Source organism: Triticum aestivum, chromosome 2B, assembly GCF_018294505.1.
Source record: "Triticum aestivum cultivar Chinese Spring chromosome 2B, IWGSC CS RefSeq v2.1, whole genome shotgun sequence".
Classification (NCBI taxonomy): domain Eukaryota; kingdom Viridiplantae; phylum Streptophyta; class Magnoliopsida; order Poales; family Poaceae; genus Triticum; species Triticum aestivum.
The window spans coordinates 240,824,122-240,851,076 of NC_057798.1; the positions used below are offsets into that span (position 1 = coordinate 240,824,122).

The following is a 26,955-nucleotide window of genomic DNA, read 5'->3' on the forward strand; positions in this document are numbered from 1 at the left end:
GCGAGCGGGAGGGCGTGGCCTGCGCGCGCGGCTGCGGACGGGATGGCCTGGGCGGCTGTGGAGAAGACGTGGCTCCTCCTCTCCGTCTCCTCGCTGGCCAACACCGAGTTTCCGCTCTCCACGGCCGACCTCCTCCCATTCCTCGTCGCCGCGCGCACCGCCACCGACGTCCCAGCCGACACAAGGCTGGCGTGCCTCGCCGCGCTCCGCAACCTCTCCGCCAAGCTCGAGCACGTCCTGGCCGTGGTCAACAGCGGCGCCATGCGCGCGCTCCTGGCGCTCTCCCTGATGGAGCGGACGGAGACCACGGCAGCGGAGTCGGCTCCCGCTTCTCGCCAACACTGCTCCTGGGGCGCAACGAGTGGACAAATTCCAGCCCCCAGACCAAAGTTCTCGCCGGAAGCCCCCCAGGAGGCGAAAAAAATGCCTCCTGGGGGGCTCAACGGCTGGAGATGCTCTTATACACAATATTCGACACAATTCTAACAAACTTCACCTTGGCGAATATTCTCCACCACACCGAATTCGTCCATATGTCAAACTTCCATGTATATTGGATTTGAGCTTATCACATGAGTACCGCTGCTACTCCAAAGAGTGCATGGGACTCCAACTGCAACTTGTAGTTCCTCATTTTCTTGAACACAATCAACGCTCGAGCGAAATTAAGTTCCACATCACTCTAGTTTACGCTCCCAACTTCTTGAGTATCCATTCAACGCCATCGCACACCGATTGCTGACCTACGTGAAAGTGAACAACTCACACATTGGGTGTCACACATAAGAGTTATCTGAACTCAACATCACCGCTCTTCCTTGACCGTCTGTCTGGAACTTGAAAGAATTTCAACGTTGCGTGTAGTCATCTTGAGTCAAATTCACAGTTGTCTCAACACATGTATGACCACCAGAGCCCTGGCTCATCTCCATGTCCCGTGCATACCGCACACCTCGCCGCTATTACCGCGCGGAGCCTCTGATGTCCCGGTCGAGTCTCAAGGGTCGCGAACCCACACCACTCAACCCCACTGCAGAGTATCATCGATCATCGCTGACCGATGACAAGTTTCACGCTTCCATCAAACCACTGGGCTCTAGTCCGATTTACGTGTCACTCGCTTTTCTTCAGCTGAAATAGGCTTCGATTATCTGGATCCTTACACCGCAACCCCTCAATCCAGGTCCACCTTCAACATGACTCCATGGTAGATGATCAGTCCACCCTCGTGTCCCGTCGACTTCAAGCTCTGTGTGCACACCACCTTGAATCAACCCCACGGCATAGTCTTGTCGAAGCCACACAAGCCATCGGGCATGTGCCACATGTTTCCACGCCGATCCCACCACCGTCTTATGTATTAACCGATTTGCGTCGATCCCGTCAGTCTGTCCAGTCCGACCAAGCCAAACCTTGTCCGGCTGCATGACACGCTCGAGGCTCCCAAATCATTTTCTCTGAATTTCTATCCATCATATAATAATTCCATCATAGTTGTCATGACTTCCCGCAACACCTTTAAGCATCCTGTCGCGCCAATAATCTTTCATCCATGTCTGCCATAACCCAAGGTTTCCAGTTTCGTTGAATTTCTCCACCTTAAACCCGATGCCCGATGCCATCGTGATTCTTCGTACAATCGACCTTGTGAAAAATAACTGAGCTTCTTTCCACGGTGCCAAAGTACACAAGCAAACCTAACGTGGTCACCTCCCAGTACTAGTAGCAATCCAATCAAAACGCTTTTGATCTTCACGTGTAGTAGCTCTAGCTCAACCTCCAATGATGTTTGTTGCTTTGTCAATGTCCCTGCTAGCTTCAATGGATACGTATCGCTTGATGGATTTTCCTTTTTCGCTCAGAACAATCTGCTACCTTGCGTCGTATACATGAGGACTCGGTCCTCTTTTTTTCAACGAACAAATCTCGTGGAGCATGAATTGAACATGCATGGCAGACTTTTTTTTTGAGGCAAATGCATCGCAGACCTTCCAGGCTTCCACACAGAGTTTGCCAGCTCCTTCCGCGCCTTGTCCACCAGCACAAGACGTGCAGGCACCAGCTAGCCCCGATGGGCCAGCCCACACCGCGAGCACTTCGGCTTCGGCTGCGTTGCCTGCCACGTGTGCCTCCGGATCGCATACTTGCGATCCGCACGCACACACCGCCGCGCGCGCCTGTATCCACTGATCGATCGCCGCACGTCCCCTGCTGCCGCAACGCGCACGCGATCTTTCTGCATCCGACACCTGCTGCAACTGCTGCTTTCCGATCCCGTCAAGAACTCCTCCAGCTTTCGATTGCCTCGTTTCCAATCTCGTCGGGAACCACGCCGCTGCCGGCTGCAATGTCAGACTTGATACTTCCTCTAGATCAAAATTCATAGCCTCCGAACCACCTAGCTCATAATACCACTTGTTAAAATAAATTTGAAATGCATTATCGTCGATCATCCAAGGACCAAGTAATCATATGAGCCACGACACCGAGATTTGTTAACGAGGTTCACCGGTATTGTTGGGGAACGTAGTAATTTCAAAAAAAATCCTACGCACACGCAAGATCATGGTGATGCATAGCAACGAGAGGGGAGAGTGTGTCCACATACCCTTGTAGACCGAAAGCGGAAGCGTTAGAACAACGCGGTTGATGTAGTCGTACGTCTTCACGGCCCGACCGATCAAGCACCGAAACTACGGCATCTCCGAGTTCTAGCACACGTTCAGCTCGATGACGTCCCTCGAACTCCGATCCAGCCGAGTGTCGAGGGAGAGTTCCGTCAGCATGACGGCGTGGTGATGATCTTGATGTTCTACCGTCGCAGGGCTTCGCCTAAGCACCGCTACGATATTATCGAGGTGGACTTGGTGGAGGGGGGCACCGCACACGGCTAAGAGATCCAAGGGATCAATTGTTGTTGTGCCTAGAGGTGCCCCCCTGCCCCCGTATATAAAGAAGCAAGGGGGGAGGGGGCGGCCGGCCTAGGAGGGGGCGCGCCAAGGGGAGTCCTACTCCCACCGGGAGTAGGACTCTCTCTTTCCTTGTTGGAGTAGGAGAAGGGGAAAGAGGGGGAGAGGAAGAAGGAAAGGGGGCTGTGCCCCTTGTCCAATTCGGACCAGAGAGGGGCGCATGCCTCCTTCCTTTTGGCCTCTCTCCTCTATTCCCGTATGGCCCAATAAGGCCCATATACTCCCCGACGAATTCCCGTAACTCTCAGGTACTCCAAAAAATATCCGAATCATTCGGAACCTTTCCGAAGTCTGAATATAGTCGTCCAATATATCGATCTTTACGTCTCGACCATTTCGAGACTCCTCGTCATGTCCCCGATCTCATCCGGGACTCCGAACTTCTTCAGTACATCAAAACTCATAAACTCATAATATAACTGTCATCGAAACCTTAAGCGTGCGGACCCTACGGGTTCGAGAACAATGTAGACATGACCGAGACACGTTTCCGGTCAATAACCAATAGCGGAACCTGGATGCTCATATTGGCTCCCACATATTGTACGAAGATCTTTATCGGTCAAACCGCATAACAACATACGTTGTTCCCTTTGTCATCGGTATGTTACTTGCCCGAGATTCGATCGTCGGTATCCAATACCTAGTTCAATCTCGTTACCGGCAAGTCTTTTTACTCGTTACGTAATGCATCATTCCGTAACTAACTCATTAGTTACATTGCTTGCAAGGCTTATAGTGATGTGCATTACCGAGAGGGCCCAGAGATACCTCTCCGACTATCAGAGTGACAAATCCTAATCTCGAAATACGCCAACCCAACATTTACCTTCGGAGACACCTGTATAGCTCCTTTATAATCACCTAGTTACGTTGTGACGTTTGGTAGCACACAAAGTGTTCCTCCGATAAATGAGAGTTGCATAATCTCATAGTCATAGGAACATGTATAAGTCATGAAGAAAGCAATAGCAACATACTAAACGATCAAGTGCTAAGCTAACGGAATGGGTCAAGTCAATCACATCATTCTCCTAATGATGTGATCCCGTTAATCAAATGACAACTCATGTCTATGGCTAGGAAACTTAACCATCTTTGATTCACGAGCTAGTCAAGTAGAGGCATACTAGTGACACTATGTTTATCTATGTATTCACACATGTATTATGTTTCCGGTTAATACAATTCTAGCATGAATAATAAACATTTATCATGAAATAAGGAAATAAATAATAACTTTATTATTGCCTCTAGGGCATATTTCCTTCAGTCTCCCACTTGCACTAGAGTCAATAATCTAGTTCATATCACCATGTGATTTAACACCAATATTCATATCTGTATATGATTAACACCCATAGTTCACATCGTCATGTGACCAACACCCAAAGGGTTTACTAGAGTCAATAATCTAGTTCACATCGCTTATGTGATTAACACCCAAAGAGTACTAAGGTGTGATCATGTTTTGCTTGTGAGAGAAGCTTAGTCAACGAGTCTGTCACATTCAGAGCCGTATGTATTTTGCAAATATTCTATGTCTACAATGCTCTGCACGGAGCTACTCTAGCTAATTGCTCCCACTTTCAATATGTATCTAGATTGAGACTTTAGAGTCATCTGGATCACTGCCAAAACTTGTATCGACGTAACCCTTTACGATGAACCTTTTGTCACCTCCATAATTGAGAAACATATCCTTATTCCACTAAGGATAATTTTGACCAATGTCCAGTGATCTACTCCTAGATCACTATTGTACTCCCTTGCCAAACCAGGTCAGAGTATACAATAGGTTTGGTCCATAGCATGGCATACTTTTATAGAGCCTATGACTGATGCATAGGGAATGACTTTCATTCTCTTTCTATTTTCTGCTGTGGTCGGGATTTGAGTCTTACTCAATTTCATACCTTTGCAACACAGGCAAAGAACTCTTTCTTTGACTGTTCCATTTTGAACTACTTCAAAATCTTGTCAAGGTATGTACTCATTGAAAATCTTATCAAGCGTCTTGATCTATCTCAATAGATCTTGATGCTCAATACGTAAGTAGCTTTGTCGAGGTCTTTCTTTGAAAAAACTCCTTTCAAACACTCCTTTATGATTTGCAGAATAATTCTACATTATTTCCGATCAACAATATGTCATTCACATATACTTATGAAAAATGTTGTAGTGCTCCCACTCACTTTCTTGTAAATACAGGCTTCACCGCAAGTCTGTATAAAACTGTATGCTTTGATCAACTTATCGACGCGTATATTCCAACTCTGAGATGCTCGCACCAGTCCATAGATGGATTGTTGGAGCTTGCATATTTTGTTAGCACCTTTAGGATTGACAAAACCTTCTGGTTGCATCATATACAACTCTTCTTTAAGAAAACCATTAAGGAATGCAGTTTTGACATCCATTTGCCAGATTTCATAAATTGTGGCAATTGCTAACATGATTCGGACAGACTTAAGAATCGCTACAGTTGAGAAAATCTCATTGTAGTCAACACCTTGAACTTTTCAAAAACCTTTTTGCGACAAGTCGAGCTTTGTAGATAGTAACACTACTATCAACGTCCGTCTTCCTCTTGAAGATCCATTTATTTTCTATGGTTTGCCGATCATCGGGCAAGTCCACCAAAGTCCACACTTTGTTCTCATACATGGATCCTATCTCAGATTTCATGGCCTCCAGCCATTTTGCGGAATCTGGGCTCATCATCGCTTCCTCATAGTTCGTAGGTTTATCATGGTCTAGTAACATGACTTTCAGAACAGGATTACCGTACCACTCTGGTGCGGACCGTACTCTGGAAGACCTACGAGGTTCTGTAGTAACTTGATCAGAAGTTTCATGATCATCATCATTAGCTTCCTCACTAATTGGTGTAGGAATCACTGGAACTGATTTCAGTGATGAACTATTTTCCAATTCAGGATAAGATACAGTTACCTCATCAAGTTCTACTTTCCTCCCACTCACTTCTTTTGAGAGAAACTCCTTCTCTAGAAAGGATCCATTTTTAGCAACGAATATCTTGCCTTCGGATCTGTGATATAAGGTGTACCCAACAGTTTCCTTTGGGTATTCTATGAAGATGCACTTCTCCAATTTGGGTTTGAGCTTATCAGGATGATACTTTTTCACACAAGCATCGCAGCTCCAAACTTTAAGAAACGACAACTTGTGTTTCTTGCTAAACCACAGTTCATATGCTGTCGTCTCAACAGATTTAGATGGTGCCCTTTTAACGTGAATGCAGCTGTCTCTAATGCATAACCCCAAAACAATAGTGGTAAATCAGTAAGAGACATCATAGATCGCACCATATCCAATAAAGTGCGGTTACGATGTTCGGACACACCTTAACGTTGTGGTGTTCCAGGTGGCGTGAGCTGTGAAACTATTTCACATTGTTTTACTTGAAGATCAAACTCGTAACTCAAATATTCGTCTCCGCGATCAGATCGCAGAAACTTTATTTTCTTGTTACGATGATTTTTCCACTTCATTCTGAAATTCTTTGAACCTTTCAACTATTTCAGACGTATGTTTCATCAAGTAGATATACCCATATCTGCTCAAATCATCTTGTGAAGGTCAGAAAATAATGATACTTGCCACGAGCATCAACACTCATTGGATCGCATACATCGGTATGTATTATTTCCAATAAGTCAGTAGCTTGTTCCATTGTTCCGGAGAACGGAGTTTTAGTCATCTTGCCCAAAAGGCACGGTTCGCAACCATCAAATGATTCATAACCAAGTGATTCCAAAAATCCATCTTTATGAAGTTTCATCATGCGCTTTACACCGATATGACCCAAACGGCAGTGCCACAAATAAGTTGCACTATCATTATTAACTTTGCATCTTTTGGCATCAATATTATGAATATGTGTATCACTACGATCGAGATCCAACAAACTATTTTCATTGGGTGTATAACCATCGAAGGTCTTATTCATGTAAACAGAATAACAATTATTCTTTAACTTCAAATGGATAACGGTATCGCGATAAACATGATCAAATCATATTCATGCTCAACGCAAACGCTAAATAACATTTATTTATGTTTAACACCACTCTCGAAAATATAGGGAGTGTGTGATGATGATCATATCAATCTTGGACCTATTTCCAACACTCATCATCACTTCCCCTCAACTAGTCTCTGTTTATTATGTAACTCATGCTTCGAGTTACTAATCTTAGCAATCGAACAAGTATCAAATACTCAAGGGCTACTATAAACACTAGTAAGGCACACATCAAACACCTGTATATCAAATATACCCTTGTTCACTTTGCCATCCTTCTTATCCACCAAATATTTAGGGCATTTCCACTTCCAGTGACCATTTCCTTTGCAGTGTAAGCACTCAGTTTCAGGCTTTGGTCCAGCTTTGGTCTTCTTCACGGGAGTGACAACTTGTTTGCCATTCTACTTGAAGTTTCCCTTTCTTTCCCTTTGCCCTTTTCTTGAAACTAGTGGTCTTGTCAATCATCAACACTTGATGCTCTTTCTTGATTTCTACCTTCGTCGATTTCAACATCACGAAGAGCTCGGGAATCGTTTTTGTCATCCCTTGCATACTATAGTTCATCACGAAGTTCTAGTAACTTAGTGATGGTGACTAGAGAATTCTGTCAATCACTATCTTATCTGGAAGATTAACTCCCACTTGATTCAAGCGATTGAAGTACCCAGACAATCTGAGCACATGCTCACTAGTTGAGCGATTCTCCTCCATCTTTTAGCTATAGAACTTGTTGGAGACTTCATATCTCTCAACTCGGGTATTTGCTTGAAATATTAACTTCAATTCCTGGAACATCTCATATGGTCCATGACGTTCAAAACATCTTTGAAGTCCCGATTCTAAGCCGTTAAGCATGGTGCACTAAACTATCAAGTAGTCATCATATTGAGCTAGCCAAACGTTCATAACGTTTGCATCTGCTCCTGCAATAGGTTTGTCACCTAGCGGTGCATCAAGGACATAATTCTTCTGTGCAGCAATGAGGATAAACCTTAGATCACGAATCCAATCCGCATCATTGCAACTAACATCTTTCAACACAGTTTTCTCTAGGAACATATTAAAATAAACATATGAAAGCAACAACGTGAGCTATTGATCTATAACATAATTTGCAAAATACTACCAGGACTAAGTTCATGATAAATTAAAGTTCAATTAATCATATTACTTAAGAACTCCCACTTAGACAGACATCTCTCTAGTCATCTAAGTGATCACGTGATCCAAATCAACTAAACCATGTCCGATCATCACGTGAGATTGAGTAGTTTCAATGGTGAACATCACTATGTTGATCATATCTACTATATGATTCACGTTCGACCTTTCGGTCTCCGTGTTCCGAGGCCATATCTGTTATATGCTAGGCTCGTCAAGTTTAACCTGAGTATTCCGCGTGTGCAACTGTTTTGCACCCGTTGTATTTGAACGTAGAGCCTATCACACCCGATCATCACGTGGTGTCTCAGCACGAAGAACTTTCGCAACGGTGCATACTCAGGGAGAACACTTCTTGATAATTTTAGTAAGAGATCATCTTAAAATGCTATCGTCAATCAAAGCAAGATAAGATGCATAAAGGATAAACATCACATGCAATCAATATAAGTGATATGATATGGCCATCATCATCTTGTGCTTGTGATCTCCATCTCCGAAGCACCGTCATGATCACCATTGTCACCGGCGCGACACCTTGATCTCCATCATAGCATCGTTGTCGTTACGCCATCTATTGCTTCTACGACTATCGCTACCGCTTAGTGATAAAGTAAAGCAATTACAGGGCGTTTGCATTTCATACAATAAAGCGACAACCATATGGCTCCTGCCAGTTGCCGATAACTTCGGTTACAAAACATGATCATCTCATACAATAAAATATAGCATCACGTCTTGACCATATCACATCACAACATGCCCTGCAAAAACAAGTTAGACGTCCTCTACTTTGTTGTTGCAAATTTTTACGTGGTTGCTACGGGCTTAGCAAGAACCGTTCTTACCTACGCATCAAAACCACAATGATAGTTCGTCAAGTTAGTGCTGTTTTAACCTTCGCAAGGACCGGGCGTAGCCACACTCGGTTCAACTAAAGTGAGAGAGACAGACACTCGCCAGTCACCTTTAAGCACGAGTGCTCGTAACGGTGAAACCAGTCTCGCGTAAGCGTACGTGTAATGTCGGTCCGGACCGCTTCATCTCACAATACCGCTGAACCAAAGTATGACATGTTGGTAAGCAGTATGACTTGTATCGCCCACAACTCACTTGTGTTTAACTCGTGCATATGACATCTACGCATAAAACCAGGCTCTGATACCACTGTTGGGGAACGTAGTAATTTCAAAAAAATTCCTACGCACACGCAAGATCATGGTGATGCATAGCAACGAGAGGGGAGAGTGTGTCCACGTACCCTTGTAGACCGAAAGCGGAAGCATTAGAACAACGCGGTTGATGTAGTCGTACGTCTTCACGGCCCGACCGATCAAGCACCGAAACTACGGCACCTCCGAGTTCTAGCACACGTTCAGCTCGATGACGTCCCTCGAACTCCGATCCAGCCGAGTCTCGAGGGAGAGTTCCGCCAGCACGACGGCGTGGTGACGATCTTGATGTTCTACCGTCGCAGGGCTTCGCCTAAGCACCGCTACGATATTATCGAGGTGGACTTGATGGAGGGGGGCACCGCACACGGCTAAGAGATCCAAGGGATCAATTGTTGTTGTGCCTAGAGGTGCCCCCCTGCCCCCGTATATAAAGGAGCAAGTGGGGAGGGGGCGGCCGGCCTAGGAGGGGGCGCGCCAAGGGGAGTCCTACTCCCACCGGGAGTAGGACTCCCTCTTTCCTTGTTGGAGTAGGAGAAGGGGAAAGAGGGGGAGAGGAAGAAGGAAAGGGGGCTGCGCCCCTTGTCCAATTCGGACCAGAGGGGGGGCGCGGGACTCCTTCCTTTTGGCCTCTCTCCTCTATTCCCGTATGGCCCAATAAGGCCCATATACTCCCCGGCGAATTCCCGTAACTCTCCGGTACTCCAAAAAATACCCGAATCACTCGGAACGTTTTCGAAGTCCGAATATAGTCGTCCAATATATTGATCTTTACGTCTCGACCATTTCGAGACTCCTCGTCATGTCCTCAATCTCATCCGAGACGCCGAACTCCTTCGGTACATCAAAACTCATAAACTCATAATATAACTGTCATCGAAACCTTAAGCGTGCGGACCCTACGGGTTCGAGAACAATGTAGACATGACCGAGACACGTTTCCGGTCAATAACCAATAGCGGAACCTGGATGCTCATATTGGCTCCCACATATTCTACGAAGATCTTTATCGGTCAAACCGCATAACAACATACGTTGTTCCCTTTGTCATCGGTATGTTATTTGCCCGAGATTCGATCGTCGGTATCCAATACCTAGTTCAATCTCGTTACCGGCAAGTCTCTTTACTCGTTACGTAATGCATCATTCCGTAACTAACTCATTAGTTACATTGCTTGCAAGGCTTATAGTGATGTGCATTACCGAGAGGGCCCAGAGATACCTCTCCGAATAATCAGAGTGACAAATCCTAATCTCAAAATACGCCAACCCAACATTTACCGTCGGAGACACCTGTAGAGCTCCTTTATAATCACCCAGTTACGTTGTGATGTTTGGTAGCACACAAAGTGTTCCTCTGGTAAACGGGAGTTGCATAATCTCATAGTAATAGGAACATGTATAAGTCATGAAGAAAGCAATAGCAACATACTAAATGATCAAGTGCTAAGCTAACGGAATGGGTCAAGTCAATCACATCATTCTTCTAATGATGTGATCCCGTTAATCAAATGACAACTCATGTCTATGGCTAGGAAACTTAACCATCTTTGATTCACGAGCTAGTCAAGTAGAGGCATACTAGCGACACTATGTTTGTCTATGTATTCACACATGTATTATGTTTCCGGTTAATACAATTCTAGCATGAATAATAAACATTTATCTGTTGGGTTTCGTAGTAATTTCAAAAAAATTCCTACGTGCACACAGGATCATGTGATGCATAGCAACGAGAGGAGAGTGTTGTCTACGTACCCAACGCAGACCGACTGCGGAAGCGATGACACGACGTAGAGGAAGTAGTCGTACGTCTTCACGATCCAACCGATCAAGCACCGAAACTACGGCACCTCCGAGTTCGAGCACACGTTCAGCTCGATGACGATCCCCGGACTCCGATCCAGCAAAGTGTCGGGGAAGAGTTTCGTCAGCACGACGGCGTGGTGACGATCTTGATGAACTACAGCAGCAGGGCTTCGCCTAAACTCCGCTACAGTATTATCGAGGAATATGGTGGCAGGGGGCACCGCACACGGCTAAGGAATCGATCACGTGGATCAACTTGTGTCAACTTGTGTCAACTTGTGTCAACTTGTGTGTTTAGAGGTGCCCCTGCCTCCGTATATAAAGGAGCCAAGGGGGGAGGGGGCGCCGGCCAAGAGGGAGAGGCGCAGGAGGAGTCCTACTCCTACCGGGAGTAGGACTCCCCCCCAATCCTATTCCAACTAGGATTCCCAAGGGGGAAAGAGGGAGAGGGGTGGCCGGCCACCTCTCCTAGTCCTAATAGGACTAGGGGATGGGGGGAGGCGCGCAGCCCCCTTGGGCTGCCCCTTTCTCCTTTCCACTAAGGCCCATGATGGCCCATATGGCTCCCGGGGGGGTTCCGGTAACCTCCCGGTAACCCGGTAAAATCCCGATTTCACCCGGAACACTTCCGATGTCCAAACATAGACTTCCAATATATCAATCTTTATGTCTCGACCATTTCGAGACTCCTCGTCATGTCCGTGATCACATCCGGGACTCCGAACAACCTTCGGTACATCAAAATGCATAAACTCATAATATAACTGTCATCGTAACCTTAAGCGTGCGGACCCTACGGGTTCGAGAACAATGTAGACATGACCGAGACACGTCTCTGGTCAATAACCAATAGCGGGACCTGGATGCCCATATTGGTTCCTACATATTCTACGAAGATCTTTATCGGTCAGACCGCATAACAACATACGTTGTTCCCTTTGTCATCGGTATGTTACTTGCCCGAGATTCGATCGTCGGTATCCAATACCTAGTTCAATCTCGTTACCGACAAGTCTCTTTACTCGTTCCGTAATACATCATCTCACAACTAACATATTAGTTGTAATGCTTGCAAGGCTTATGTGATGTGTATTACCGAGAGGGCCTAGAGATACCTCTCCGACAATCGGAGTGACAAATCCTAATCTCGAAATACGCCAACCCAACATCGACCATTGGAGACACCTGTAGTACTCCTTTATAATCACCCAGTTACGTTGTGACGTTTGGTAGTACCCAAAGTGTTCCTCCGGTAAACGGGAGTTGCATAATCTCATAGTCATAGGAACATGTATAAGTCATGAAGAAAGCAATAGCAACATACTAAACGATCGGGTGCTAAGCTAATGGAATGGGTCATGTCAATCAGACCATTCTACTAATGATGTGACCTCGTTAATCAAATAACAACTCATTGTTCATGGTTAGGAAACATAACCATCTTTGATTAACGAGCTAGTCAAGTAGAGGCATACTAGTGACACTCTGTTTGTCTATGTATTCACACATGTATTATGTTTCCGGTAAATACAATTCTAGCATGAATAATAAACATTTATCATGATTATAAGGAAATAAATAATAACTTTATTATTGCCTCTAGGGCATATTTCCTTCAGTCTCCCACTTGCACTAGAGTCAATAATCTAGTTCACATCGCCATGTGATTTAACACCAATATTCATATCTGTATATGATTAACACTCATAGTTCACATTATCATGTGACCAACATCCAAAGGGTTTACTAGAGTCAATAATCTAGTTCACATTGCTATGTGATTAACACCCAAAGAGTACTAAGGTGTGATCATGTTTTGCTCGTGAGAGAAGCTTAGTCAATGGGTCTGTCACATTCAGAGCCGTATGTATTTTGCAAATATTTTATGTCCACAATGCTCTGCACGGAGCTTCTCTAGCTAATTGCTCCCACTTTCAATATGTATCCAGGTTGAGACTTAGAGTCATCTGGATCAGTGTAAAAGTTTGCACTGATGTAACTTTTACAACAAACTCTTTTATCACCTTCATAATCGAGAAACATCTCCTTAGTCCTTACTAAGGATATTCTTGACCAATGTCCAGTGATCTACTCCTAGATCACTATTGTACTCCCTTGCCAAATTCAGAGCAAGGTATACAATAGGTCTGGTTCACAGCATAGCATACTTTATAGAACCTATGACTGAGGCATAGGGAATGACTTTTCATTCTCTTTCTATTTTCTGCCATGGTCGGGTCTTGAGTCTTACTCAATTTCACACCTTGCAACACAGGCAAGAACTCCTTCTTTGACTGTTCCATTTTGAACTATTTCAAAAAATTTATCAAGGTATGTATTCATTGAAAAATCTTATCAAGTGTCTTGATCTATCTATATAGATCTTGATGCTCAATGTGTAAGTAGCTTCACCGATGTCTTTCTTTGAAAAACTCTTATTCAAGTATCCTTTCATGCTTTGCAGAATAATTCTACATTATTTCCGATCAAAAATATGTTATTCACATATACTTATCAGAAATGCTGTAGTGCTCCCACTCACTTTCTTGTAAATACAGGCTTCATCATAAGTCTGTACAAAACTATATGCTTTGATCAACATATCAAAACGTATATTCCAACTCTGAGATGCTTGCACCAGTCCATAGATGGATCGCTGGAGCTTGCACATTTTGTTAACACCTTTAGGATTGACAAAACCTTCTGGTTGCATCATATACAACTCTTCTTTAAGAAAACCATTAAGGAATGCAGTTTTGACATCCATTTGCCAGATTTCATAAAATGTGGCAATTGCAACATGATTCGGACAGACTTAAGCATCGCTACAGTTGAGAAAATCTCATTGTAGTCAACACCTTGAACTTGTCGAAAACTCTTCTGCGACAAGTCGAGCTTTGTAGATAGTAACACTACTATCAACGTCCGTCTTCCTCTTTAAAGATCCATTTATACAATATGGCTTGCCGATCAACGGGCAACTCCACCAAAGTCCACACTTTGTTTTCATACATGGATCCAATCTCAGATTTCACGGCCTCACGCCATTTCGCGGAATCTGGGCTCATCATCGCTTCCTCATAGTTCGTAGGTTTATCATGGTCTAGTAACATGACTTCCAGAACAGGATTACCGTACCACTCTGGTGCGGATCTCACTCTGGTTTAGCTACGATATTCGGTAGTAACTTGATCTGAAGTTACATGATCATCATCATTAGCTTCCTCACTAATTGGTGTAGTAGTCACAGGAACAGATTTCTGTGATGAACTACTTTCCAATAAGGGAGAAGGTACAATTACTTCATCAAGTTCTACTTTCCTCCCACTCACTTCTTTCGAGAGAAACTCCTTCTCTAGAAAGGATCCATTATTAGCAACGAATGTTTTTGCCTTCGGATCTGTGATAGAAGGTGTACCCAACAATTTCCTTTGGGTATTCTATGAAGACGCACTTCTTCGATTTGGGTTTGAGCTTATCAGGATGAAACTTTTCACATAAGCATCGCAGCCCCAAACTTTAAGAAACGACAACTTTGGTTTCTTGCTAAACCACAGTTCATTTAGTGTCGTCTCAACGGATTTAGATGGTGCCCTATTTAACGTGAATGCAGCTGTCTCTAATGCATGATCCCAAAACGATATTGGTAAATTGGTAAGGAACATCATGGATTGTACTATATCCAATAAAGTACGGTTATGACGTTCGGACACACCATTATGATGTGGTGTTCCAGGTGGCATGAATTTGTGAAACTATTCCACATTGTTTTAATTGAAGACCAAACTCGTAACTCAAATATTTTACTTCTACGATCATATCGTAGAAACTTTTATTTTCTTGTTACGATGATACTCTACTTCACTCTGAAATTCTTTGAACTTTTTAAATGTTTCAGACTTGTGTTTCATCAAGTAGATATACTCATATCTGCTTCAAATCAACTATGAAGGTCAGAAAATAATGATACTTGTCGTGAGCCTTAATATTCATCGGACGACATACATCAGTATGTATGATTTCCAACAAATCTGTTGCTCGCTCCATTGTTCCGGAGAACGGAGTTTTAGTCATCTTGCCCATGAGGCATGGTTCGCAAGTATCAAGTGATTCATAATCAAGTGATTCCAAAATCCCATTAGCATGGAGTTTCTTCATGCGCTTTATACCGATATGACCTAAACGGCTGTGCCACAAATAAGTTGCACTATCATTATTAACTTTGCATCTTTTGGTTTCAATATTATGAATATGTGTATCACTACGATCGAGATCCGATGAACCATTTTCATTGGGTGTGTAACCATATAAGGTTTTATTCATGTAAACAGAACAACAGTTTATTCTCTTACTTAAATGAATAACCGTATTGCAATAAACATGATCAAATCATATTCATGCTCAACGCAAACACCAAATAACACTTATTTAGGTTCAACACTAATCCTGAAAGTATAGGGAGTGTGCGATGATGATCATTTCAATCTTGAAACTACTTTCAACACACATCATCACTTCACCCTTAACTAGTTTCTGTTTATTCTGCAACTCTCGTTTCGAGTTACTATATTAGCAACTGAACCAGTACCAAATACCGAGGGGTTGCTATAAACACTAGTAAAGCACACATCAAACATCTGTATATCAAATATACCCTTTTTCACTTTGCCATCCTTCTTATCCACCAAATATTTAGGGCAATTCCACTTCCAGTGACCATTTCCTTTGCAGTGTAAGCACTCAGTTTCAGGCTTTGGTTCAGCTTTGGGCTTCTTCGTGGGAGTGACAACTTGCTTGTCAATCTACTTGAAGTTCCCCTTTCTTTCCCTTTGCCCTTTTCTTGAAACTAGTGATCTTGTCAATCATCAACACTTGATGCTCTTTCTTGATTTCTACCTTCGTCGATTTCAACATCACGAAGAGCTCGGGAATCATTTTCATCATCCCTTGCATACTATAGTTCATCACGAAGTTCTACTAACTTGGTGATGGTGACTAGAGAATTCTGTCAATCACTATCTTATCTGGAAGATTAACTCCCACTTGATTCAAGCGATTGTAGTACCCAGACAATCTGAGCACATGCTCACTAGTTGAGCGATTCTCCTCCATCTTTTAGCTATAGAACTTTGTTGGAGACTTCATATCTCTCAACTCGGAATTTGCTTGAAATATTAACTTCAACTCCTGGAACATCTTATATGGTCCATGACGTTCAAAACGTATTTGAAATCCCGATTCTAAGTCGTTAAGCATGGTGCACTAAACTATCAAGTAGTCATCATATTGAGCTAGCCAAACGTTCATAACGTCTGCATCTGCTCCTGCAATAGGTCTGTCACCTAGCGGTGCATCAAGGACATAATTCTTCTGTGCAGCAATGAGGATAAACCTCAGATCACGGATCAAATCCGCATCATTGCTACTAACATTTTTCAACACAATTTTCTCTAGGAACACATCAAAATAAACATATGAAAGCAACAACGCAAGCTTATTGATCTTACAACATAATTTGCAAAATACTACCAGGACTAAGTTCATGATAAATTAAAGTTCAATTAATCATATTACTTAAGAACTCCCACTTAGATAGACATCCCTCTAATCTTCTAAGTGATTACGTGATCCAAATCAACTAAACCATGACCGATCATCACGTGAGATGGAGTAGTTTTCAATGGTGAACATCGTTTATGTTGATCATATCTACTATATGATTCACGCTCGACCTTTCGGTCTCCGTGTTCCGAGGCCATATCTGCATATGCTAGGCTCGTCAAGTTTAACCTGAGTATTCTGCATGTGCAAAAACTGGCTTGCACCCGTTGTAGATGGACGTAGAGCTTATCACACCCGATCATCACGTGGTGTCTGGGCACGACGAACTTTGGCAACGGTGCATACTCAGGGAGAACACTTCTTGATAATTTAATGAGAGATCATCTTATAATGCTACCGTCAATCAAAGCAAGATAAGATGCATAAAAAGATAAACATCACATGCAATCAATATAAGTGATATGATATGGTCATCATCATCTCGTGCTTGTGATCTCCATCTCCGAAGCACCGTCATGATCACCATCGTCACTGGCGCGACACCTTGATCTCCATCGTAGCATCGTTGTCGTCTCGCCAATCTTATGCTTTCACGACTATCACTACCGTTCAATAATAAAGTTAAGCATTACATCGCGATTGCATTGCATACAATAAAGCGACAACCATATGGCTCCTGCCAGTTGCCGATAACTTGGTTACAAAACATGATCATCTCATACAATAAAATTCAGCATCATGCCTTGACCATATCACATCACAACATGCCCTGCAAAAACAAGTTAGACGTCCTCTACTTTGTTGTTGCATTTTTTACGTGGCTGCTATGGGCTTAAGTAAGAACCAATCTCACCTACGCATCAAAACCACAACGATAGTTTGTCAAATAGACTCCGTTTTAACCTTCGCAAGGACCGGGCGTAGCCATACTTGGTTCAACTAAAGTTGGAGAGACAGTCGCCCGCAAGCCATCTCTGTGCAAAGCACGTCGAGGGAACCGGTCTCGCGTAAGCGTACGCGTAAGGTTGGTCTGGGTCGTCTCGTCCAACAATACCGCCGAACCAAAATATGACATGCTGGTAGGCAGTATGACTTGTATCGTCCACAACTCACTTGTGTTCTACTCGTGCATATAACATCAACATCAATAACCAGGCTCGGATGCCACTGTTGGGTTTCGTAGTAATTTCAAAAAATTTCCTACGCGCACACAGGATCATGTGATGCATAGCAACAAGAGGAGAGTGTTGTCTACGTACCCAACGCAGACCGACTGCGGAAGCGATGACACGACGTAGAGGAAGTAGTCGTACGTCTTCACGATCCAACCGATCAAGCACCGAAACTACGGCACCTCCGAGTTCGAGCACACGTTCAGCTCGATGACGATCCCCGGACTCCGATCCAGCAAAGTGTCGGGGAAGAGTTTCGTCAGCACGACGGCGTGGTGACGATCTTGATGAACTACAGCAGCAGGGCTTCGCCTAAACTCCGCTACAGTATTATCGAGGAATATGGTGGCAGGGGGCACCGCACACGGCTAAGGAATCGATCACGTGGATCAACTTGTGTCAACTTGTGTCAACTTGTGTGTTTAGAGGTGCCCCTGCCTCCGTATATAAAGGAGCCAAGGGGGGAGGGGGCGTCGGCCAAGAGGGAGAGGCGCAGGAGGAGTCCTACTCCTACCGGGAGTAGGACTCCCCCCCCAATCCTATTCCAACTAGGATTCCCAAGGGGGAAAGAGGGAGAGGGGTGGCCGGCCACCTCTCCTAGTCCTAATAGGACTAGGGGATGGGGGGAGGCGCGCAGCCCCCTTGGGCTGCCCCTTTCTCCTTTCCACTAAGGCCCATGATGGCCCATATGGCTCCCGGGGGGGTTCCGGTAACCTCCCGGTAACCCGGTAAAATCCCGATTTCACCCGGAACACTTCCGATGTCCAAACATAGACTTCCAATATATCAATCTTTATGTCTCGACCATTTCGAGACTCCTCGTCATGTCCGTGATCACATCCGGGACTCCGAACAACCTTCGGTACATCAAAATGCATAAACTCATAATATAACTGTCATCGTAACCTTAAGTGTGCGGACCCTACGGGTTCGAGAACAATGTAGACATGACCGAGACACGTCTCTGGTCAATAACCAATAGCGGGACCTGGATGCCCATATTGGCTCCTACATATTCTGCGAAGATCTTTATCGGTCAGACCGCATAACAACATACGTTGTTCCCTTTGTCATCGGTATGTTACTTGCCCGAGATTCGATCGTCGGTATCCAATACCTAGTTCAATCTCGTTACCGGCAAGTCTCTTTACTCGTTCCGTAATACATCATCTCACAACTAACATATTAGTTGTAATGCTTGCAAGGCTTATGTGATGTGTATTACCGAGAGGGCCCAGAGATACCTCTCCGACAATCGGAGTGACAAATCCTAATCTCGAAATACGCCAACCCAACATCGACCATTGGAGACACCTGTAGTACTCCTTTATAATCACCCAGTTACGTTGTGACGTTTGGTAGTACCCAAAGTGTTCCTCCGGTAAACGGGAGTTGCATAAACTCATAATATAACTGTCATCGTAACCTTAAGCGTGCGGACCCTACGGGTTCGAGAACAATGTAGACATGACCGAGACACGTCTCTGGTCAATAACCAATAGCGGGACCTGGATGCCCATATTGGCTCCTACATATTCTACGAAGATCTTTATCGGTCAGACCGCATAACAACATACGTTGTTCCCTTTGTCATCGGTATGTTACTTGCCCGAGATTCGATCGTCGGTATCCAATACCTAGTTCAATCTCGTTACCGGCAAGTCTCTTTACTCGTTCCGTAATACATCATCTCACAACTAACATATTAGTTGTAATGCTTGCAAGGCTTATGTGATGTGCATTACCGAGAGGGCCCAGAGATACCTCTCCGACAATCGGAGTGACAAATCCTAATCTCGAAATACGCCAACCCAACATCGACCATTGGAGACACCTGTAGTACTCCTTTATAATCACCCATTTACGTTGTGACGTTTGGTAGTACCCAAAGTGTTCCTCCGGTAAACGGGAGTTGCATAATCTCATAGTCATAGGAACATGTATAAGTCATGAAGAAAGCAATAGCAACATACTAAACGATCGGGTGCTAAGCTAATGGAATGGGTCATGTCAATCAGATCATTCTACTAATGATGTGACCTCGTTAATCAAATAACAACTTATTGTTCATGGTTAGGAAACATAACCATCTTTGATTAACGAGCTAGTCAAGTAGAGGCATACTAGTGACACTCTGTTTGTCTATGTATTCACACATGTATTATGTTTCCGGTAAATACAATTCTAGCATGAATAATAAACATTTATCATGATTATAAGGAAATAAATAATAACTTTATTATTGCCTCTAGGGCATATTTCCTTCATTATCATGAAATAAGGAAATAAATAATAACTATATTATTGCCTCTAGGGCATATTTCCTTCAGGTATGACTACATCCCCGGGGTCTGACTACGGGCGCTCCTCCCGTGACACCGTCACAATATCACACACCGGCCACCCAGGTGCCGACACACGTCGCCGGCTCCCCCTGCGTACATGTGCTATTATGTTGGCATATATTACATCGTGTGTCTACCCTCGCTATATATGAGAGGCATAGGATACAAGTGTAGGACACAACTCCATATCCTATCTAAACACAATACTACTCAGAGTCCAACTGTAACCTAGTTTATACACATATTTGACACAACTCTAACGGAGTAGAACATTCAGGGCAGAAGTACTAGTCCGTGAAACTAACTGCTGCCTTAAGCACGCATGCCATCTACAACCAAAACCTCAAATCCTCCTATATACATCCAGGCGAACAATTCGGTCAATAACCGGTTACGAAATTGCTACCCAATCGGCTCTCTCAAACCAGCCGGGTTGTCTGGCATCCCGCAAATCGAACGCATATGTGGGGTGGTCCCGACATAGTTGGATGTGTCGGATCCAACCCATATGTGGGGCGGTCCGGACGCACTCAGATGCGTTTGATTCAGCCCATATATGGGGCAGCCAGGACGCGTCGGATCCGGCTCACGCTGGCCCATCCAATTCCCACGCGCCCCCGCAATATCCACTGAACCAAACCCTAGTCAAAATCCACACTCTTCTCGACCGCTCTTCGTTTCCACTGCCAAGATTTTTTTTTCAAATTCATAATTTTATAAAACTGGAAGATTATATGAATTCACATTTTTAAAATCACTAACAATTTTTAATTCACAAACATTTTATTGAATTAAGGAATACTTTTAAAAAATTTGAGAACATTTTTTAAACTTTATGAAAATTTGTCCACACTTTTTTTTTAATTTTAAACATTTATGAAAAATAAAAATATTTTAAATTCCATTAAAAAGACAAAAAGGTAAAACAAAATGTAAAATGAGAAATTAGAAAAGAAACAAAAAGAAAAAAGAAAAGGAAAGAAAAAACAGAGGCCCTGCCATGCATAGAGCCAGCCCAAAGCGCGCGGGCATTTCCTATTCGGCACCTTCAGCGCCCGTGAACGTTAACTAGCGCTGAAGGCCCTCTTACCTTGGCCGGTCAATCTAGGGTGCAACGGGAGAGACCTTTTCCTGGTTTTGGGAAGCTTCCAGAAGTTTCCCAGCCAAAAAAATTCGATTTTTGTTTTTTCTGGACCGGTCTTGTTTTCTTTTTCTTTATTTTCCTTTTACATTTTTCTTTTTCTATTTTCTTTTTCAAAATGCATGATTTTTTTTCAAATTAGATAAATATACATATTTTTAAATCGATGAACTCTTTTTCGAAGTTGATGAACTTTTTTTTTCAAGTTCATGATTTTTTCAATATTGATGAACTTCTTTTTTGAAATCTATGAAGTATTCTTAAAACTTTTGAATGTTTTTTCAAAATTGATGAACTGTTTTTAAAACTTGTCAAATGAACATTTCAAAAATTGGTGAACATTTTTTAAAATTGATGTACTTTTTTCAAAGTTGATGATATTATTGAAATTCACGAACTTTTTTCAATCTGTGTGAAACCTCTTCTTTCAAAATCATGAACTTTTTTTCAATTCATGAACTTAAAAAATTCAAATGCATGGCCTTTTTTGAATTCGAAAAGGTTTTTGAATTTGTTATGTTCTTTTGGAGTTCCTGATTTTTTTCCGGGCGAGCAAGCAGTCGTTCGGCAGTAGTGACCGTTTGTTTTTTGTTTTTCCGAGCAAGAGCCCGCGCTCGTAGGCCGCCCCATGCAGCCACGGTGCGACGCAAAACGCGTCAATTTGGAGCTCACGTTTGCTCGTCTGCGATCGCGCGCATGCGCCACAGCCCATATGTGAAATGTGCAACTTGATATATTTTTTTCTCAACACGGCGGGTGGAGCTCGTTGAGAAATGAAAAATAATCTAGTACGAAGATACACTGTAATTTGAGATACAGGCAACAGCCACGGTAGCCGGAAGTTGATAGTATAATTATCTCTATTCCTAATGGAGCAGTTAATGAATAGTCCGCCGGTTATTTTTCGCTGGTTTTATTTCGTCTACCCTCCCACCTTCGTCCAGTTTTTTTTCCGTCCCTCCTCCCACCTCCCCATCAACGCTGGTTTCTTATTCACCGGTTTATTTACCCCTCAGCTCTTTCCTTGCAAATCAGCACTTTCCAAACGTACACGCAATCACGGATCTAACTTTACTAACTTACCCAAATCAACCGATACCTTCCATTATTGCAAATTCTTTAGGAAACAAATAATAAATTTTAAGGAAACAAATAAAAGATTTTAAAGACGCATCATACAACATAGAAAAAAATCTCATTATGAAAGCATTATGTACCTACTTAATTTGTTATGAAATATTATCTGTAGAGATCATGGGTCCCTCACGTACTACAATCGATCGCTATCCACTCTTTCCTTTCACAATTACAACTTTTCTAAGATATCTATTCATACCGTGGCCAGGATCAATCTATTCAATTATCAATTAAAAATAATTAAAGACGGCGAGCATCAATCAGTTCATATACAAAATCAATCATCAATGATTCCATATCTAAAATGAAGCATCCATGCCTTCAACCTCGCGAGCACAAAAGCCACGAACGGTGGTGTAGCAGCCACCAACACCCAAGACGGCGACCATGGCATCGGCCCCGAACCCTCTCCCTTATGAACAAATTGGAGGTGGCCGCGGCGGCTAGAATTTTGGACCGGCCATGGCTCGGGAGAACCAGCAAGCGACGGCGGCGGTGCTTTGATCTGTACAGGTACTCCCCATCTGACCTACATTTCATCCTTCCTCCTCATCTTCCTTGCATCTACGTACATGTCTTTTGTTTGTGAGTATAGCTACCCCATGCATATACGTAAGTATAAGTATAGCTATTGGAGGCGGCAACGGCAGCTGGTGGGCAAGTCAGGTTTTCTCCCAAGTTGGTCTTCCGTAAGTAGAGCTACGTACCCCTTGCATCTACCTATATGTCTTTGTTCTATTCTTTCTAATTGATGGTATATGAGCTTAAAAAATGTTGGTTCCTGTCTAGAGTAGTACTACCAATGGACTTCTCGGTCCATATAATTTGTTTACAAGATGTTATTTTCATTATCATCTTTGGCTTTGTTCTATTGCAGATCGTGACCAAACTGGTGCATCATGGTATAAATGTGACCTTCTTACCCATGTACACACAAGAGGCTTAGAGAATGGTTGTGGATCAGGCCATCAGGGGATATGGAGCACGAGCGAGGGGAAGAGTAAATAATGTTGGGAGCACAAACTGATATTTTGAATCAAAATACCATCTAAACTTGTATTGTTTTCATGTGAGTTTACAATTTCTAAATGCTAATCGGGTAATTTAGTATGGATTTTTTCACAGATAACACCTAAATTAGTGTCTTTCTTTGTTCCTGTGAATACCTAATTTCAGTAAATATTCATAAATCATAACCAACTTCGTGGGACAAATATAAATTTGTTTACTCTTTCAGTTTTCTATCAGTTTTCTTAAATAGCAAGCGGTATGTTTTGCTATCAGATTACTTTAAAGGCAATATAAATAATCCTTGAGCGTTAACTAATCTTGGTGTATAAACGATAATAAAATATCTAATTGTAAATAATACACTAAATAAAATATTTAGCAAGTTCTGATTTTTTAGATCTTTACTACTGTACTTTATTGGCAGGTGTGCTTCTGGAGTTAAGCATTAATCAAAATTTGACAGCCTATCATGTTCGTATCTTTCATTTTTTTCACGTTGGGGTAAAATAGTCAACAGATTATGTTCATAACTTTGCTACAAGAATGTATAAGGGAAAAAGGAAAGAGATGGGCCGCATACAGGAACATACCATGTAATTTGTCGTCCTATATATTGTAAACCTCCTCTGCCATCCCTTCTCCCCCCTCGTCCATCACAGATAACCAAGGAACATCAACAAGTGAATGAGCATCAAGGATAGTCAAGAACTAAAGCAAGTGGATCTAAGTATGAACATCTGTGTATATTTTTCTTATCTATAAATGTGTAATAATTATTAGATATGGAACAACAAAGTTCATGGAACACAATGAGATCATGCCAACACTCTAGCTAAATTAATTTTATACTCATCTACTATTTCACATAAATCAATTGTGTCTGCCCAGCAGATTATTTGGCATTAGATGACTCTAAGGACTTGTAAGCACAATGCAAAATTCTGGCATGAATCCACCAGTTCACCACACACATGTACATATGTACAAAAAATTGAGTAGGCAAGTAGTAGACAAAAAGTTTTGAGGGCAATCAGTAGACAAACAATTTTTAGGGCAAGAAATTAACAATATGAGTGTGTCTCAAGCCTCAACACAAATGGTAGATTTCAGCTCATCATCAGCTTCTGGCTCATGCAGCAGCAGTTCAATTTTACAGAGAAATACCATGTACGACTTAGATTTCTTCATTGTGGTTTCTTGAGTAACAAAACACAGGCGAGAAGCTATGATAAAACTGCAGTATACACAATATCTTCAATATTAGCATGTGAACCACATTATCGGTCCTAAAAAAAACTCATTATCAAACTCATCTTTTTTTGTAACTCATCTACTGTTGATGTTGACACCGTGAACTCTGAACAGGTTAAACATTCTGAAGCAAAGATGCTAAGGAATGCATATGCATTTACCATAAGTGTACTACAAAACCAACTAACAAAAATATAGCAAAAATTGTGCCTATCCTTCCATTTTTACCATGTTAGGTAGGGACGGGGATGGCACAATATCTTCAGTATTAGCATGTGAACTCTTAACTGGTTAATTTTTTTGAAGCCAGTATCAGCAAGAGTGCATTATGCATAGTTTACCCCACTCGTCTCCTGCATATGTTGATACCAAAAACAACATCTGTTTCTTTAGATTTTCTGTGTGTGGTGGTGGTAACGATTGGTCGTGGCATTGTCACGGTAAATTGTGGTGCTATGTTCTGCCGATTTGTTTGTTAGTTAGTCTGCTTCAACTTTCAATCACTGCTTCAACTTACTAGATTACTGTCGGTGACGACGACTGCAGTTAAGTACCCACCGTATAGTACGTACAAGATTACTAACATCACACGACCGTTGCGCTTTAGTGCCTAGAGTATTACTGTCAGTACACGAATGCTGCACTTTAGCTTGCCATTTAGATCAAGCTGTCCCGTGCTCCCGTGGCTACATGCCTGCACCTTCTTCACTAAAGATTCAGACGGGTAAAGCTCTGTCATGAGGAGAAGATAGCAGGGGAGAGGACAATGGCAACAACAACGGGCAGGAAGGCCAGCGGATTGGGGGATCGATGGTCTCACCAGAGATGGGAGGCGCGGCGGCGACGACGTCTGGCAAGTCGAAGTTGAGTCCCTGGCGGATGGTGGGCACCCTGCTCATGATCATCGCGAGGAAGGCGCCGGAGCTGCCACCGACGTCGACGAGCATGGCCACGCCCTCAAACCCTCCACCGAGGCAGTACCCATCCAGCAGCACCTCCATGAACGGCTCCAACACGCCGGTCACGGCCTGGAGCATCACCTCGTTCGCCTCCTGGTCCTGGCCTTAGTAGGCGTAGGCGGGGAGGCCGGCGTGGGCGCGCGCGAAGGGCTCGACACCGGCGGGGTCGAGCACGGCCTCGTGGAGCCGCGGCCACGCCAGCACAAGCACGTACCACCGTCGGCTGTGTGTTCGGAGAAGACGCTGCTGGAGGCGAGCAGGCGACGGACGGGTTCGGGTGGCCCGGCGGGAGCAGCTCCACGGCCGAGAGCGGCGTGTTGGCGCCTCCCGCCAACACCGCGGTCGGCGCCAGTTGCAACGGGGCCAGATGTGGGCGGATCTGGTCGCTCGACCTGCTAATTTTCCTCTCCGATGAACCGGGGGAGGGGATGAGAAGGGGCGCATGGGAGGCGAGGTCGTCGATTTGTGGTGGCTGTGGGGGTAAGGGCGGAGGCCAGGGGCGACGCGGCGGGGAGATGAGTAGAGGGAGAGGAGTATAGCTGGCCAAATGGGCCGGGATAGTTGGGCCGGCCCGGTAGCACGGCCGGCATGGCACGGGCCTGGCACGGCATGGCACGGGCCTGGCACGTCACGGCACGTGCTAAACGGGCCGGGCCCGGCACGCGGCACACCATGGGCCGTGCCTGGGCCTGAAGGGCGAGCACGCGGGTCGGCACGGCACGGCCCGATTAACTTTTTTATATTTTTTTATGCATTCTAATATGGGCCAACAGGTAAAAATAGGCTAAAAACGCTCAATGCGCAAAATAGGAGGTAGATTAGTGGGCCTGGCGTGCCGGTGGGCCCGCCCTATTAGCATACGGGCCGTGCCTGGGCTGCAGGCTGCAGCACGCGGGCTGGCACGGCACGGCCCGTATAATAATCGTGTCTAGGCGGGCCGGGCCGGGCCAGGCACGATTAGGATGGGCCGTGCCGTGCCGGGCCGGGCCGGCCCATTTGGCCAGCTATAGAGAGGAGCAGACTGGCTGTAGTGATAAGGTTAGGTGAAAACCTTACAAAAAAAAAGGTTAGGTGAAAAGGAAAAAAAACCGTTTTTCTTTTTTACAAATTATTGAAACAGCTGTGTTAGTTCTTTTATTTTTATCATATAGTATACATTATTTATGTTTATATGATTGTAGTATAAACTATCATATATCTATTTTAAATCTTTCA

The 26,955-nt window shown here is 43.7% G+C and overlaps 1 protein-coding gene across 2 annotated transcripts in view; it reads right to left on the bottom strand.

The window, feature by feature from the left end:
* The window catches only part of LOC123044561 (equilibrative nucleotide transporter 3), a 30,307-nt gene extending 4,039 nt beyond the window's left edge, over positions 1 to 26,268 (bottom strand). The window contains exons 1-2 of one of the 2 annotated variants that reach the window (XR_006420171.1): positions 24,121 to 26,268; positions 22,559 to 23,083 (exon numbers count right to left, since the gene is read on the bottom strand). Coding sequence is in view for 1 of the 2 variants with exons in the window: in XM_044467335.1 (XP_044323270.1) it covers positions 24,121 to 24,123 (3 nt within the window). In the remaining variant the exon portion in view is untranslated. Of the gene's footprint in view, positions 1 to 22,558; positions 23,084 to 24,120 lie in introns of those variants that run through there. The other variant, XM_044467335.1, reaches the window with a different exon arrangement.
* Positions 26,269 to 26,955: the final 687 nt, after the last annotated feature.